General features: G+C 46.2%; 1 protein-coding gene across 1 annotated transcript; it reads right to left on the bottom strand.

The window, feature by feature from the left end:
- Nucleotides 1-629: 629 nt before the first annotated feature.
- Nucleotides 630-7,293, bottom strand: C2H8orf58 (chromosome 2 C8orf58 homolog). Its single transcript, XM_074287521.1, has 7 exons — nt 7,110-7,293; nt 4,400-4,911; nt 3,831-3,977; nt 3,176-3,278; nt 2,883-2,995; nt 2,523-2,629; nt 630-1,319 (listed from the first exon to the last, which is right to left on the bottom strand). The coding sequence occupies exons 1-7, from the start codon at nt 7,156-7,158 to the stop codon at nt 1,208-1,210; spliced, it is 1,143 nt and encodes a 380-aa protein (XP_074143622.1). The 5' UTR covers nt 7,159-7,293; the 3' UTR covers nt 630-1,207.
- Between the last annotated feature and the right edge of the window lie 10,602 nt (nt 7,294-17,895).

Genomic DNA, 17,895 nt, shown 5'->3' with positions numbered 1-17,895 from the left:
AAGGCGCCTCGGAGAGCCCCCTGCCGCCTGTGCACTTGTCAAGGGCTATTCACCCCAAGGCTTCCCAGAGCCGGCTAAGGAGAGTTCTCAACCACAGTCACCGAGGCGAGTCCCGAGGCCTGAGGCCTTTCCCACTCCGGGCTGCCAAAGCCTCTGCCTCCCTCCGACTGCGGCCCTCTGTCAGCAACACCCCACCCCTCCCGCGCAGTGCCCGGCCTTCGCCCTCAGCCCTAACACTTCCAACCACGTGGAGACGCAGCTCTCCAACTCCGCCCCGCGGCCCCACCGCCTTCCTAGTCACAGGCTCCCGGCGCATCTGAGCCTCCGTCACCTTCACACACCTAGAGATGAGGGGGCTCTGAAAGCGCCGTTCCAGCCCCTCGTGTTAAGGAAATAAGATCTCAGCCAAGGGATCTGTGCAGCGCGCCGGCCGCCCCACCCTGCCTCTCCCTGGGCCTGCAGAGACTCCTGGAGTCCCCAGCTAGCAGGGGTCCCAGCTGGAGTCCCCGCCCCCGGGGCTATGCCTGGGGGACGCCCCCGAGCCAGCGGGACTGATGGCGCTTTGTCTCTCCAAACAGCCCCCTTCCTTCTCCCAACCCCCACCGGAGTCAAGGACGGATACGGACCAGCACAGGTATAAACGGGACTGCGTATAATTACATATAAACACACATCTGCAGCAGGAAGCAGCCCGCCGCGGGCACAGCGCCACCCGAGCTCCACCCAGGCTCAACAGGTAAGTGAGTCTGCAAGGCACAACTCCTGCACGAGGCCTGCGGCACGGGGCACGGAGCCCCTCCCCCGCGGCGGTCCTCCAGCCCTCCGTCCTGACCTTGGTTCTTGAAGACCGGAAGAAGGGCCCCACATCTGGTCAGTCTCTCCAAGCCAGTCAGGCCTCAAGCGCAGGCCTCAGCGTGGGCCTTGGGCCTCTGGTTCACCGTCCAAGAAAAGCAATGAAAGTTTTCAACTGCAGCAACTCGAGGAAGAGGACACACCAGGTTCCAGAAGTGCTTCCATCGGTGCTTCCCTGAAGTGTCCAAAAGCTCCGAGTTCCTGAGACCTTGAAGGGAGGGATCCGACTCCCATAGCACGAAGCCCGCTCCAAGCGAACCTGGGCAAGGAGCGAGTAAAGGCCTACCCTGAAGGCCGCTGCCCGCCCGCGAGGCGCCGCACTGGGGGAGAAGAAAGACTCGGCCCGGAGGCCGGCTCAACAAACGGAGAAGTTCTTGGCTCTGTGCCTCTTGGCCACCAAACTTGGCAACAAGGTCTTCCGGGGCAAGTAATGCAGGGCCCCTTCCGGCAGCTCCTTCGAGTCTCTTCTGTAAAGAAAGGAGACGAAAGGGGGATAAAGAAGGGAGAAAAGGTGAGTGCAGCAGCTCCCCAGGAGCCCTTGTGCAGCATGTCCCCCGGCAGTGAAGAAAAGGAACTTTGTAACACACTCGTTTTCTTCTTACCTCCCTGCCCAGTCCCTGCCCCTACTGTCAAAAAAAAAAACTGAGGACTGAACTGACAAGTCAAGGATCGCTGTGAATGGCAGTACTTTATCATAGGATAACACTAGAGCGGTGTCGGGAGACGGGCCCAGTCCAAAGGACTCAGGAGACTCACAAGGATTCTCCTGAGCTGGGTTTAGATCAGAAAGAAACAGATTTGAATTCAGGTCTTCGTGATTCCAGACCCAGAGCTCTAACTACTGTGTATGCACTCGCTGCCCCATCATTATTATTACTCTCACTCTCCTCATCTTATTTTCAAGGAAATGTAGGCAGTCCAAGGATAAGTTGCAATCTTACTGTCATTTTAATATTCAGATTGTTGTCATCATAAGGCAACTAGATGGCACAGCAGATGAAGTGCCACCCTTTCTGCCTCAGTTTCCCATTAGTAAAATGAGCTGGACAAGGAAATGGCAAACTGCTCTATCTTTGCCAAGAAAACCCCAAATGGGGTCCCTACAAATCATTGAACAACCATAAATCATCAACATCATTATCAATATTCTCTGACCCTGTTCTTCATCTACAAGAAATACTACTACTAATAACTCACATTTCACCTTTATTATATTAGAGTCTAAATGTTACTGTCATTTTATACATTAGCAAAAAAAAGCTCACAGACTTGTCCAGAGTCACACAGCTAGTGAGATATATGAGCCAGGAGTCAAGCTCTGATGATCCTAACACCAAGAGAGTGTTCAGAATCCAAGGCTGGGCTTCCTTCAGACAATCTGCAAGTCCCTTCCTGCTGCAATATGCTCTGGAAAGAGGAGCAATCGGCTGTAGACTGCGGATCTCTTCCCTTTCCACTCTCCTTTCTAACTCCGTTTGATCTCTATTGTCTCTGATCCCTGGCCCCCATCTCAAGACTTAGCTGGGAGGGGTAACTAGATGATGTGAAGCTGTCAGGAGGATTTGAGTTCAAATCTGGTCTCAGGCACCTAACACCAGCTGTGTGAGTCTGGGCAAATCATTTAACCCCAACTGTGTTGGGAAACAAAAAAAAAAAAAAAAAAGACTTACCTGAGGACTGAGGGGTCTTGAGCAAGGGAAGATTCAGACACTCGAGGGCTCCTCCATCTCATCCTGTAGAGTAAAGCTTTGACTTTGTCCCAATGGGAGAGGGTATTCTAATGAGAAGAAAAGGTGAGTCATCAAGACCCAGTTAACTACCAAGATGAAGATGACCTTTACCATAACCAATGAGGACCCACCCTCCTCAAATCTAGAACTTTATCAACATTCTATCTCCTCACAAGTCCTTGCCCCATAGGACCCTTCCATTTCTGATACGCCTATTCCAAGGGGTTGCTGATATGGACCTTCCTGCCCCCAAGCCCTCCGGTCCCCATTAGTTTGCTCCTATCACTATGGAACACCTACCCTGTGCCCTTGGTAGGATGGGACTGTGTGGGCAGTCCCCTCTGGTCCCTCTAACAAACTTGGTGCACTCACACTGTGCACCTCTGACCATCGAGACAGAGCTGACTCTTCCACTGTGAAGAAAGGGGCTTGGGTTAACCTGGGCAGGGAAGAGGAAGCCACCGGATTAATTAAGGCACCTGAGGGTAGGGTTATGGATATTTGAAGCCAAAAAGCCTTCTGTGGAGAAGATGGACAGAAAATGAAGTTTCAGGGGCCAGGAATTTTAAAATGTTTGGCAAGTTGCCATTTACCTGTCTTCTCCATAAGATTCTGAAATTCTTGAGACCCCAACACAGAGAAGGATGGAGGATGAAAAGGAGCAAGGACTGAGCTTTCATTCGTCTCTTCTATGCCCTGTACCAGGGAGACAGAGGTCTGTGATCTTATCAACAAGGGGATCCATCCCACAAGGCAGAACCAAACAAGTCCCTGCCTTCCCATGCAACTAATAACAAACATTACTCATCTGGCTGTCTTAGCAACCCTCTCAGGAACGTATTAGATTATTCCCATTTTACAGGAAAGATAACAGAGGCTCAGAAAAATTTAGTGACTTGGACAATTAGCTCAGGGAATAGAGCACCTGCCTTGAAGTCAAGAGGACTTGGCCTCGAATACTTAACACTTCCTAGCTGTGTGACAAGTCACCTAACCCCAATTGCTTCATCAAAAAAAAAGGGGGGGGAGGGAATTTCCCACCCTTGAAAAAGTTAAGTTGCTCATGGTTATACAGCTGTGATTTTATGATCCAAGTCTTTATGATTCCAAAGCTAACTATACCCATCTACTTTATACATCCTTCTATTTTTCTGAAAGAGACACAGAGAGAGAGAAGTGAAGCAGGAGCAGGATTGCCTGCTCCTCTCCCGCCTTGATGTGTGCCCCGCCACACAGGCCCTCACTCACACTTGGCATCTGCTGGCACTGCTCTTGGAGCTGCAGATGAAGCTGTTGGAGCGTAGCCATTCGCTCCAGCATTAAGCACAGGTGCTCCAGGTATCTCAGCCCCTGCCCTGGGAGGCAAGCCCAGGCATCAGACTCAGAGCCCCCCACCTGCAGGGCACAGTAGGGTGTAGTTAGATCTCTTTTCCTCTCCTTGGGCCCCCAGAAGTTATAAAGTCCCAGCTTCAGGGAAAGGAAGGGAGGATGGGAGGGGGAGCCAAGCCTTGCATGAAAGACCCTTGCCAAACAGCATTCCCCACCCCCACCCCCAACCAATATCAGGATGAACCTGTGCCCCTGCCCACCCACTCTTTGGGAAGGTTGCAAACAACCCCAGCTACCTGTCGAGTCATGAAGCTATGCCAACACCTACTAATTAGGATCAGGAATTGCCCAGAGCAGGTTCCACCCCAAGAAAGTTTCAGGAAGAAGAAGGGGGGAGTCAAGAAGGTTATAGGGAGAGGGGGTCTCCCTCATTCCTCCTCAGTTGGTGTCTGACATCTCCCCCTTCTGGTCTGGTAACCAGCACTCACCCGAGATTCTGCTGGGCCAGACTGTGAGCCAGCCTCTGCCTCGGTGCCATCCTGAACTCCAGTTATCTCTGGGGACTCTTCATGTCTCTGCTCGCTCTGCTTCCAATGCTTGGGCACTAGAGTAGATGAAGATCGAGGCCGGCGGGACCTTGCCACCACCTGCTCCAGTTTTTGACTGGCCAGGAGCCGGTCTAGATCCAGGAGGGATTCTGTGGTAACAGAGGCCAACGTGGGCCTCCCACCCAGCTCCATGCTTGAAGAGTCCAGGGCAAAGTCAGGGGAGGTGATGGGAGGACTCTCCTCCCCCCTCATTTCCACCCCAGAATCCCTCGAAGCCTGTTCCCTGGAGTCTCTCCTGGTGTGATCGCCATCCTGGGGACCAGCAGAGGGTACCCTGGGCATGTCATCCTGGGGACCAGCGGAGGGTACCCTGGGCATGTCATGAACACGAAGATAGATGCTCTTAACACCAAGCACCACACAGCCACCCAGAAGCTCCTCACAACCACCATCTGCCGAGGAGAGCTAGCATCAGAGACCATACACACTCCCACCCCCAGATTCCTGGACCAAACTGCATTCCCAGGGGAAGGTGTGTCCCCAGAGGAGTGGGCGAGGGGAGGAGACTGCTCAAGGTGATACTAGGGTAGAACCCAGGTGAGATCACAGCATCTCAGAACTGGAAGAGACTCAAGAGGTCACAAAGTCAAAATGAGAGGTGAACATGAAGTACCTCTGGAACATGTTCAACAATACAATACGGGCAACAAGGAGAGTTCATTATCTTTCATTACTCTCTTTCTCTCTCTCTCTCTCTCTCTCTCTCTCTCTCTCTCTCTCTCTCTCTCTCTCTCTCTCTCTCTCTCTCTCTCTCTCTCTTCTCTCCCTGTCTCTCTGTGTGTGTATCTCTCTCTTTCTCTGTGTCTCTGTCTCTCAGACATTTACTAGCTGTGTGCTCCTGGACATTTCACCTAATTCTTTTTATCTCTTTTTTTAAAAACTTAAATACCAAAGGCAAATTAATCCAAATTTTAATGCTGCAAAGATATTTTTATTCCTTTGAATGACCAGAGATAAAAACGTCTTTATATGTAGGACTGTCTTTATGTTAATGGGGCCAAAGAACTTGATTACTCGGTAACCCACATGACTTCACGATCCTCAGATCTGTCATCTGTTCCTGATTCCAGAGGCACCCCGCACCAAGAACAAATAGCATTTATAAGAGTTGGAAAAGGAAATGGCGCCCACTCCGGTACCTTTGCTAAGAAAATCTCCCTGAGGTTCGAAGAGTCAGACAGGCCTGAACAAGAAGCCTTTATCACAGTATTCCCCAGGGGAGGGGGTGGTGGTGGTATTATTCACATTTTACAGATTAACAAGCTGGGGCGCAGGAAGCTAAGTTGTTTTAAGACACAACTTGAACTCGGCTCTTCCTAACTTCGGCTGTGATGCCGAATTACCATAGGATTACGCATTATAGCATGCTGTATACATATTACACTATCGGAGCATCCCAGATTTGGAGCAGCCGTTCACGTAATGAACTTCCTATTTTACAGATGAGGAAACTGAGGCTTACAGTCACCAAATGATTTGTCCAAAGTCACACAGGAAGGGCAGAGCTGAGGTTTGAACTTGGGGCCTGTGACTTGTTTATCGCTGTTTCTGCCGAACTACACTAGGGAGCAGGAAAGATCCGCAATACAAGGAATGCAGCTATGGACAAGATTCCATTACAAATATTGCATTTGGATAAAACCAAAGCATAAATCATCGGCCACCCCCTCCCCCCCACCTCATCCCCGAACAGCATGCTGTACACATAATTATCCTGGAAGCCCCCTTCCAACTACGGGTTAAGACTTCCTTCCCCGAGACCTCGGAGCACTTGGTCCGTTCGATGGCGGGGAGGAAACCAGGGAGGGTTTGCTCACCCAAGTTGGAGGTCTGGGTTACCTGGATGGAAAAAGGGGGCACAGCAAAAGATGCTTACACCCCAAGCTGAATGGGCGCTGTTAAAACAAGAGAAAAACCCGGCGTTTCCCCCAAGGCCAAGGGCGGGAGCCCTGGGGGAGGGGAGCGTGCAGCAGTGCAGAACCACAAAGCCTAAACCCCCAGCCCCGCACAGAAAAGAGAGGCCCCCAAAGGAGTAGGGGGCGGAAGGGGGGGCTAGGGGAAGTGTTAATTAGCAGCTGGCATGGTTGTTTTTCTAATTAATGAAAATTTAAGGAGGATCAGGGGAAATTTCGAAGGGAAATATTAGCTTGGGGCAAATAAGCAGAATTTAGACTTAGAGCGCGGCCAGTAAGTCTCCAGATGGGATGTAAAGAAAAGGAGACGGGGGAGAGGGGGGGTCGCTAGCTCCTTAAAGCCAGACGGGTCTAATCTGAAACCAGGGTCCACTGCACGGTGGGAGTCCCGAGGAGAGGAAGTTCTGGGCCACAGCGCGGGACTCCACAGGAATGCGCCCCGGGCGGAGGAGGGAAGCGCATAAGCGGAGCCGGGGAAGGACTCAAGGTCCGGACTAGCTCCGGGAGAGAGCCCCGTCCCGGCGCAAGAGAGCAGAAGGATGGATGGGATGCCCCCCGTTAAGTCGGGAGGTAGAGGGGCCTGCCTCCGCCCCCCAGCCCAGGGGTGTCCCAGGAGCGCCCCGGCGCGCGTCTCTCGGGGCTCCCGGCGCAGGGGCAGCAGCAGCTCGGTGACTCACCCTGGCGGCCCAGAGGCTGGAGGGTGAAGACCCGCCGCCTCCCCAGCATGGCCCGGCTCCGAGGGTCGGAAAGCGCAGCTGCAGCCCCGGAGAAGAATCGAATGGCCAGCCCCTGCCCGGAGCCCCCACTCCCCTCCCAGTCCCGCCAGCCGGACAGGGCGCGGCCTTGGGACACTCCTAGCCTAGGAGGGCTTGGGGGAGGGGGGGAGGGGAGAAGGTAGGAAGGAGGAGGAGGCCAGGATTGGGGGGAGGAGGGCGAGGCGAACGCGCTTCCCTGCTGTGGGACCGCCGGGACTCTCCTCTGGTTTCTGGGGAGGATTACGGACAGGTGGGGAAATGTGAGCCCGAGGCAACTGGGGGAGGAGTGAACCCGAGGAGGGGAGAGAGGGAAGGGGCTGCTGGAGTCGGGGTAAAACCCTCCAGCCCTCCTGCCTATTCCTGACCGGGAAAGGACATTAGGTTTACTTTCCTTCTCCCTCAGCTGCTCTCGCAAAGTGAAATCGGGACTGAAATTGGAACCGGGAAACCAGACCCGAAGGGGGGATGGGGGTGGGAGGGGGTCTGATACGGCGCTGGCCAGGAGAGGCTTCCCGTCCCGATTCTCTGCCCGCGATCCGCTCCCGGGCCTCAATGTCCTCAGCTGTAAAACAGGATTCCACCGGCCCAAGTTCCGTATAACCGAGGAAAGAGAGGAGAGCTTTTAAAGAGAAGGGAGCCTTTGAGGTCTGCAAGTCCCCTTGTATCACTATTCCCTGGAAGGCAGGCGCTCTTCACTCGAAGACCTACTCAGTCACTCAGCTAGGGCTGTCCCAGGGCTCCTTCCTTCCTTTCTCCCTCCCTCCTTCCTTCCTTCCTTCTTTCTTTTTCTTTGCAGAGGCAGGTGGGGTTAAGTGACTTGCCCAGGGTCACACAGCTAGAAAGTGTTAAGTGTCTGAGATCAAATTTGAACTCGGGTCCTCCTGAATTCAAGGCTGGTGCTCTATCTACTGCCCCACCTAGCTGCCTCTTATCGTTTGTTCTTGAAGAATTCAAAGACTTCAAGGAGATGATGCTGTGACATGCCAGTGAATTGGATTTCAGTGAGGGAGGGCCGAGCAAGGTCATCTATTTCATTTTCCCCTCCAGAGCCATCTGGTTCAGGGACAAAATAGAGAACAAGATGACTGGAGATGGCCCTGGATGAAATAGGAGACTTGGGCCTTTTTAAGTTAAGGGCTCCTACAGGTCTCAGTTTGACTCAGGCCACGACAGTTCAGTGATTAAGTGAAGTAACAATTGAGCAAAGAATCTCCTCTTTCACCCAGTTCAAAAAAATCGAAATAAATAATGAATGAATCTGGGAAGGAGAGACCATCAGGGTTTCTGGTCACAGCAGAAATGATTGCTATTTACATTCAATGTGAGTCAGTCAGGACCCAAACAATCTGGACCAAAGGGGGCTTGGACTATGACCTATCAGTGGCCAATGAGAATCAGACTGGTTTTGCTTTAAGGCCTTAAGAAAGAAATCTAACCAGTAAACCCCAAGATATCTTGGGAGGGTTTAGAGGTGCAGTAAAGGGAAAAAAATGATGCTTTTAAGAACAAGTAAGGATATGATATCCTATGATATCCCTATCCTAGGGAAGGAGTGAGAGAAAGAAGGAGGAAGGAAGGAAGTCTTCCAACTGACTAATTCCAGGCCAGCTTTATTTACAGAGGTTATTGTTTGTCCTTCGTTCTCAAAGAGGACAAGACATCTGGTAGATGAATGCCATGACATGCAAGTGAACTGGATTTCAATGAGGGAGAGCTGTGCAAAGTCACCTGCCTCACTTTCCCTACCAAAGTCATCTGGGTCCAATGGCCATATATAGATCAAGATGGCTGGAGATGGTCCTGGATGAAATGAGAATAGAGGAAGTTTACCTCCAGGAGATAAGATACATATTTCTCTCCAGTTCCAGCACTGGGCTTTGCACCAAGTAAGCACTTACTAAATGACCTAAATAAATGTTTTAATGCCATTCTTCAGAGTCAGAAGACCTGCTAGTCTGGGATCTACCCAGCTTTGGAATGGCCAAACACTTCCTTATCCATGGAATAGAGATAACAATAACAGGCCCCCTGCTCCCTTAGAGGAATGTAGTGAGGATCAATTAAGATTGATAGACATATGCAAAACATTATTCTTATTCTTAGGTTGGGTCAAAACTCCACTCCAGGGATGAGATAAATAGGCCCTACTGGGGAAAGAGAAGGATCTGTTCCAGACACAGCTGGTGTTGATCCATTCTAAAAGGGGGAGGGGGAGCTGTAACTATAAATTAGCACGAAGCTCAGAGACACCCCCAAGTACCCCTTTTACTCCCGCTCCTCCCTATTCCACTTGGATTCCAAGGATTCCCTTTCCCACTCCAAGAAGCAGATTGCTGGAGTAGATGAGGAAGAGAAGATACCCGAGTTAAGAACAGAATTCTTTCAGTCCTCTCTCCAGAAAGGGAGACAGGAGAAGAAAATCTCTCAGAAGCAGATAAGGAAGAGAATGGGACTGTAAGATCCGTGCCCTGAATCTGGGGAATGTGAAGATGGATTCCTCGAGGGGCCCAGCTGTCTCTGTGGTGACTGTAGGTCAGGAATGTGGCCTGCCGAGAACAGGAAGCTCAGGGCCTGCCAGAATGCAGCCTCAGGCACAGACCATGTGTGTGTGTGTGTGTGTGTGTGTGTGTGTGTGTGTGTGTGTGTGTGTGTGTGTCTGTCAGTCTCTCTCTCTCTCTCTCTCTCTCTCTCTCTCTCTCTCTCTCTCTCTCTCTCTCTCTCAGACTGGCTTCCTCTAACTTGCCCAACCCCCTCTAATTTCCCCAGAAATGAAAAGAGACCAGATTCCCTCATCCTCACTACAAATCACGAGTCCTTAGCAAGCTAAGGAAAAAGAGACATCTTTGGGACCCTTGGGAGCTGGCTTGGTTGGCCTTGCCCCTTAATTCACTTCCTTTTTTCCAAACTAGACCACAAACTCCCAGCCCTTACTTACCATCTTAACCAAGGAATGCCTTCCAGAAATGCCCACATCAAACTTTAAAGCATGCTCCTACTTCTTTGCTGCTTAAAGGTCAGTCCCCTGCGAAGTCCAGAGACAGCTAGACTTCCCCACACTTATGCAGCCATCCCTCATTAACCAGACCAAATCTTGCTCCTGCTCAGAAAACAGTAACAACATCTGTATTCTTTTGATGGTGGAAAAGACATGACTGTTGACTGTCCTGTAGCTCCGTTCACATGTCATGAGAATCTCTATTCCAAAAGTTTCTTAGATAACTACTGATCTAAAATGCTCTTTTATTTTGGACAAGCTACAAGGCTCAGGGCAGCTGGGAGTCAAAAGTGGATAGAGTGAGGGGCAGCTAGGTGGTGCAGTGGATAGAGCACCAGCCCTGAATTCAGGAGGACCCAAGTTCAAATATGGTCTCAGACCCTTACCACTTCCTAGCTGTGTGACTCTGGGCAAGTCACTTAACCCCAGCCTTAAAAAAAAAAAAAAAAAAAATTTAACTTTGAGAGATAGCATGGAGTGGGGAAGAGACCTGTGAGGTGATGAGGGCCTGTATCAGAGTGGGGGCAGTGTCAGAGAAGAGGGTGTATATGACAGGGTTAAGGGACTTGCCTAAGATATACAGCTAGCAAATGTCTGAGACAGGTAGGAAGATAAGTCTTCCTGACTCCAGGAGCAGGGCTCTGTGCACTATGGCACCACTTAGCTGCCCAAATAATTTATGATATGGTAACTCTGGTCTTGCTGTTCCTCCTGCAAGAATATCATGTTTCCCTTTTCCCAGCTTCCATTGGCTGCTCTGGGGTTTGGTATGCTCTTCCTCATTACTTCCACCTCCTAAAGTTACTGAAGGAAGAAAGAAAGGGATGAAGGGAGGGAGGGAGGAAGGAAGGAAGGAAGGAAGGAAGGAAGGAAGGAAGGAAGGAAGGAAGGAAGGAAGGAAGGAAGGAAGGAAGGAAGGAAGGAAGGAAGGAAGGAAGGAAGGAAGGAAGGAAGGAAGGAAGGGAGGGAGGAAGGAAAGAGGGAAAGAAGAAAGGAAGAAAAGGAAGGCGGGAAGGAAGAGAGGGAGGGAAGGAAGGAAGAAATGAGGAAGGGAGAGAGGAAGGAAGGAAGGGAGAAAGGAGAAAGGGAGAGAGGAAGGAAGGAAGGGAGGAAGGAAAAAGGGAGAGAGGAAGGAAAGAAGGGAGGAAGGAGAAAGGGAGAGAGGAAGGAAGGAAGGGAGGAAGGAGAAAGGGAGAGAGGAAGGAAGGAAGGGAGGAAGGAAGGGAGGAAGGAAGGAAGGAAGGAAGGAAGGAAGGAAGGAAGGAAGGAAGGAAGGAAGGAAGGAAGGAAGGAAGGAAGGAAGGGAGAGAGGGAGGGAGGGAGGGAGGAAGGAAGGAAGGAAGGAAGGCTCCTTGTGGGCAGGACCATGAGTTTGCCTTTCTTCATATCCTCATCATTTAGCAGGTTAGCAGGGCCTAGCACATTTATTGTTATTGTTGTTCAGTGTTTTCAGTACCATTGGACTCTCTGTGACCCCATTCACAGCTTTCTTGGCAAAGATACTGGGGTGGTTTGCCATTTCCTTAGGGCTTAATAAATGTTTGTTGACATGTGAAGACATGTATAAATTACTGCAACAACTCAGAAACAGGAGCACAGTCTACAGTGACTTTTGAAGGGTGTAGGGAAGTGTCCAGCCCAGCCAAATGAGACTTGAAGGGCCAAGTTGAGGAGGGGCAAGATTCTAGGCGTGGGAAACAGCTTGGAAGATGTCAAGAATAGAACATACATCATACCCAAGGTCACAAGTGGAATCTGAACCTTGGACCTCCAACTCCAGAGGACAGTGCTTGAAATTGTCAGTAATATATATAACCATTATCCACCTTTACATGAATAAAATATTATAGATTATATAGATATACTCACAAACACATATAGGAGAAGTAGTACTATTAATAGAATTAATAGGGAGCTCCTGGATTTAGGAAGACTTGAGTTCAAGTTTCTACTCTCATGATACAAGTTGGCTGTGTGACCCTGACCAAATCATTCACTGAGTAAGTATATAGCATGTGTTTGTGTATATGCGCGTGCACACACACGTATGTCCACATCCATTTTTTCCATGACCCCATTTGAGTTTTCTTACCAAAGATACAGGAATGTTTTACCATTTCCTTCTCCAATTTCAATAAACATTTATTAAAAGATTATTAAAATATATGTTATACATTGGGCAAAAAAAGAAAAATGCTCTTCTTGCTCTCAAAGAGCTTAAATTCCAGCTGGAGAAACAGCCTACAGAGAGGTGGAATGTCCCAAAAGTCGATCTAGTTTTAAACTATAAGCTTAAGACTTTTTAGAAAATCTTGTATAAGTCTAAACAAAAAAATATATATAAAAAGTGAATATGAGGTAATTTCAGGGGACAGGCCCTAGCAGCTACAGAGAATCAGGAAAATCATTATGTAAGAGGGTGGTACTTGAGATGAATTTTTAAAGAATTTTAAGAGATGGAAGGGAGAAAGGAATATATTTAAGACTGGAAGTCACAGCCTATGTAAAGCCAGAGGCAAGAAGTAGAATGTTCCTTTGAGACTTGAAAGTTCCTGGCACCTTGAGTGCTCCATCGGAACCCCCAGTACAGATCTTATGGAAAAACCTAGAAGAGAACTGCATAGGATGGACAGATACAGTAAATGGTAATCTATATCACTAGAGGCATTGTCCACATTAGTGAGATCTGTATAGAATATACATCTTACATTATTCCATAATATTCACAGATTCACATATATTTCTACTTAATAAAATGGTGGAAGCTAAATTTAAAATTTTAGCAAAGTCAAATTTCAAGATTAGCACTAGAATCACATAATTCATTGTGTCTTATTTCCTGTAACCCCATTTGGGGTTTTCTTGGCAAAGACAATGGAGTGGCTTGCTATTTTCTTCTATAGCTCTTTTTATAGGTGAGGAAACTGAGGCAAAAGGGTTAAGTGACTTGCTTCAGGTCACACAGTATCTGAGGTTTGGTTTGAACTCAAGATTAAGTCTTTTTGATTCCAAGCCAGTACTTTTCCCACTGTGCCATGTAGCTTCTCCTATAAAGGCTGGGGAAGAGTAAGAGGGAAAAGGACAATTATCTAATTATCATTAAAGAAAGAATGAATAAATAAAAAAGCATGTACTATGCACCTGTTAAGTGGTAAGTGCTGGGATAAAGTTTTACTAGCTTTACAATTCTACGAGAAGTTCTTGGGATGAGGGAAGGAAAAAGGGAGGAAAAAATACAAAAAAATTACTTGAGCATGTGTATTAAAATCAAAGAGCAGGGTTCAAATCCCAGCTTTGTTACTTAATATTTGTACTGCCATGGACAAGACATTTCCCTTTTCCTGCCTAGTTTATTTGTAAAATGACAGAGCTAGCATCAATTGGGAAATAGATGAATGAGTTATAGTATATGAATGTAATGGTATATTATTGTTCTATAAGAAATGAAAAGCAGGCTGATTTCTGAAAAGTCTGGAAAGACCTACATGAACTGATGCTGAGTGAAGTGAGTAGAACCAAGACAACACTGTGCACAGTAACAGCAAGATTATGTGATGATAAATTATGATAGACTTAATTATCCTCAGCAATAGTGATCTATTGAGTCCAATAGATTTGTGATGGAAAATGCCATCTGCACCCAAACTATGGAGACTGAACATGGATTGAAACATACTGTTTTCACCTTTTTTTGTTTTCTTTTTTTCCTTTCTCAGATTTTTCCCTTTTATTTTGTTTTTTCTTGTACAACATGACAAATAAGGAAATGTTTAAAAGAATTATACATGTATAACTTATATCAGATTGCTTGCTATCTTGAGGAGGGGAAGATAAAAGAAGGAGGGGGAAAAATTAGAACACAAAGTCTTATAAAAATGAATGTTAAAAACTATCTTTTATTTGGAAAAATAAAATTCTATTGAGAACAAGAAAAGACGAGAGGGCTAGATTAAATAAGTTCTGAGGTCACTTCTCCAAATTCCAGGTAAAAAAGAGCTCTCCATCCTCAGTACACTTTGCCAGTAACTCTCCTTTTAGAGGACTTCACTTTTCCTTATATCATCGCTCTTATCATGTGTCTTTCCCCTAGATGAATCTGTAAGATTCTTTGAGGTTAGTTGTTTTTTTTTTTGTTGTTGTTGTCGTATTTCCATGATACCTAGCAAAGCCTGGCTTCCCAGATCTCCATCATTCACCTTCTCTGGACCTCAACATCTTCACTTGTGAAATGAAGGATTTAAGCTAGGTGGTCTCTTAGGTCCTGCCTACCCCTAAACCAGCAATCATGATATTGAAGTCAGATTCTCTGAGGCTTTAAATGTCAGAATAAGACATTGAGACTTTATTCTGTAGGCAATGGAGAGACAAGAGGCAAGAGACTAGGACTTCTGTCCTTTCTTTGATAACTACTAGCTGGAAAATCATTTAACCTCCCTAAAGTCATCCCTTAAATAAGACTAGCACCTACCTCCCAAGGATATAATAGAAGGATATTGTAATCTGTGAAGCAATATAAAAGCATCAGCTGTTATTATTATACACTTGTTAAATGGTGAGACAAACTTTTCCTTCTTTCCCACTATATACCAAATCTGCCACCAGGTGGGGATAGGTAAGCATTTCTGAAAGCTCAAGGTCAGTTTTGAGCAAGAAGCCTTAGAAATTATCTACAGCCTAGCTTCTTAAACTGTGGTTCTTGATCCCACACGAGGTCTCCTAACTGAATGTGAGGGTTGCAAAATTATGATTTATTATCAGTAAATATTTGATTTCTATACCTATTTAATATGCCTATGTGCCTGGGGTCACAAAAATTTCTTGGATTGTGAGTTGAAGACAATGTAAATCAATACATTCGATGTTCATTTTTTCCCTTTTTCTTGTTTTTTTTTTCCTCTCATCTTTTTTCCTTTTTGTTCTGATTTTCTTCCATAAGAGAATGATTCATAAAGAAATGTGTGTTTTTTAAATGAATGTACGTGCATAACCAGAAAATAAAACAATAAAGTTTTTTAAAATAAAAAAAAAAAAAATAAAACAAGGGGTTTCAAGTGGGAAAAGTTAAAGAAGCTCTGATCTAGACCAACCCCTTCATTTTACAGATGAGGAAACTGAGGTCCAAGGAAATTAAGTGATTTATCCCTAGAGCATACTAGTAAGAAGTACCAGAAACCAGCTTTGAGCCAACCAGATTACAGATTCAAATTCAACCAATAAAAGAAATCACAATACTTTTATATAAAGGTAAAGCTCAAATAATAATTCAACAAAGAACAAGAAAATTCCCCACAAAGAGTTGACATTGGTGCCAACGGTGGTCCATGCAGGCAACCTGGGAAAAACCATACCACCATCACCCCCAGACTCCAGCCAGAAAGGGGGCAAGGGCTCTCTGGCCCTGCTAGCCCTGGCTGAACCCATGAGGCTCCTTGTAGCCCTAGTCCTAGAGCCCTAAGCAAAAATTAGTCAGTCTGGGACAACAGTTGAATGGGAGAAGCTTGGGCCCAGTAGATAATCTACATCATGTTGTAGCTACCATCCCTTGACCCCTATCAGCAAAAAAGGAAGGAGAAAATAGGGCCCAGTAGTGATGAGAGCTTAGGAAGGAAGGAAGGAGAACCATGTCTTCCCAAAAAGGAAGCTCCCCTCCACCCTGCCCATGCCAGTTACCTCTCAGCCATCCCAATCACCTGGGAGGTTTGTGGACTTGGTCAGGGCAGGGCTGCCTGCTGCTGCTCCCAAGCCCCAGGCGTTGTTTAAAGTCAGAGTGAGACCTTGAGATTCCTCTCAGCAGAACCTGAGCCCAGAGAGTGGCTTATAGTTCAAGATGTAGTTGCAAGCACTAGAACCTGTATCTGACTTCCATTTTTTCTTAATCTTTGTGTGATCTTGAGCAATTTATAGAATCTGGCCCTCAATTTCCTCCTTTGGACCAAAAGGGAAAAAAATGGAAAATGACAAACTTCGGGAGGGCTAACAGGAAGACACATTGAAGCGCTGTTGGTAGAGCTGGGAACTGGTCCAGCCGTTCTGGAAACTAATTTGGAACTATGTCCTTAAGTCACTAAACTGTACATATCCTTTGACTCAGCAAGACCACTGCTAGGCCAACATTCCAAAAAGATGAAAGAAGATTACAAAATATGCACAAAATACATATGTACAAAAGTATGTACTGCATACAAAAATATTTATATTAGCTTTTTTTTTGAGATGGCAAAGTACTAGAAGCTAAGAGATTGTCTGCAAATTGGGGGATGGTTATATAAGTTATGTTTTAGGAATGGAACAGGATACAACTGCTATAAGACATGATGAAAGAAATTGTTTTAGAAAAAAAAAAAACAAAAACAAAAACTTGTATAAACTGATGCAAAGTGAAGCAAGCCAGAGAAGGCCAGAAGAATGATTTATTCTAAAATAAAGATGCAAAAAATGAAAAATTTTGAGTCTTGAGGACTCTAACCAATTAAATGATCAAACAAGAATTCAAAGGCCCAATGAATACCAACCTCACTCCTAACAGAACCAGCAGGCGAAATATGTAGAATGAAAGACATTTTTGGACCTAGCCAAATGCCCTATTTTGCTTGGTTATGCATATTTGTTATAAGGAGGTTGTTTTTCATTCTTTCTCAATGGGAGGGAGAAAACATAAATGCTTGTTAATTGAAAAAAATTTAATTAAGTTCCTTCTTAAAAAAAAAAAAAGAGTGGGTGGATCAAAGTATTTCTGAAGTCTGGGTTTCTTTCAGTTCTAAATCTATGATATGTATTGTCCATTTAGATTATAATATTTTTGAGTAAATAATGAAAGGGTCAAAGAAGCTATTATTAGCCTTTATGAAATCACAAATCAGACCAGTCTTGGCCCCAAATCTGGGCCAACCTGAGTTTTTTTTTATGTTTGAATATTGGGGTTGGGGTTACCCTCCAGAAAGAGCCTTATCCTCTACCTGAAGATTCAAGGTGGGCCTTATTCAAGGTGGGTACTTAACTCCTGCCTGTCAGCTCCCGTAGGCCAGGGCTAGAGTAGTTGTTGGCATGGGTTTTTTGGTCACCACAGCATGGGACATAATGTTTCTAATGGAGTAAATCTGAAATAGCTCCTACCAGAGTCTAGAATGGAAGTTCTGCTCAGATTATGGTTTCACCACAGCTCTACTTCTGTATAGGAATAATATGGAATAACTGTGGAAAAAAAGATAAAACATCTAAATAATGGAAGGAAAAAAGAAATAAAATGTGGAAGTTTTTTCCTGTTTGTTTGTTTTTTTTATAAATTCCAACCATTTACACTTCCTGCAGTTTATACAGCTCCAAATCAGCTTCCCTGAATTCTCTCTCTCACACACACACAGTGTTACATGTTAAGCTTATATGTGTTAAATCTTTGTTGTGCGTACAATTATATGTTAAAGCTTATATATGTAGCTTGTAAATCAATGAGCCAAGCCTAGCAATCTCAGTTTATCTTTACAAGCTTGCTCAGTTGTTTCAGTCATATTCAGCTCTCGTGGATCCCATTTGGGATCTTCTTGGCAAAGATACTGGAACGGTTTGCCACTTCTTTCTTTCGCTCATTTTATGGATGAGAAGCTGAGGCATATTTGAACTCACAAAACTCACAAAAATGAGTCTTCCTGATTGCAAGCCCAGGGCTCTACCCACTTAGCTGCCCATTTATTTAAAAGCACTTAGTTACTAACGTAC

Source organism: Sminthopsis crassicaudata, chromosome 2, assembly GCF_048593235.1.
Source record: "Sminthopsis crassicaudata isolate SCR6 chromosome 2, ASM4859323v1, whole genome shotgun sequence".
NCBI lineage: Eukaryota > Metazoa > Chordata > Mammalia > Dasyuromorphia > Dasyuridae > Sminthopsis > Sminthopsis crassicaudata.
Note: the sequence above shows the minus strand (reverse complement) of the source record. Positions and strands in the feature narration are given on the sequence as shown.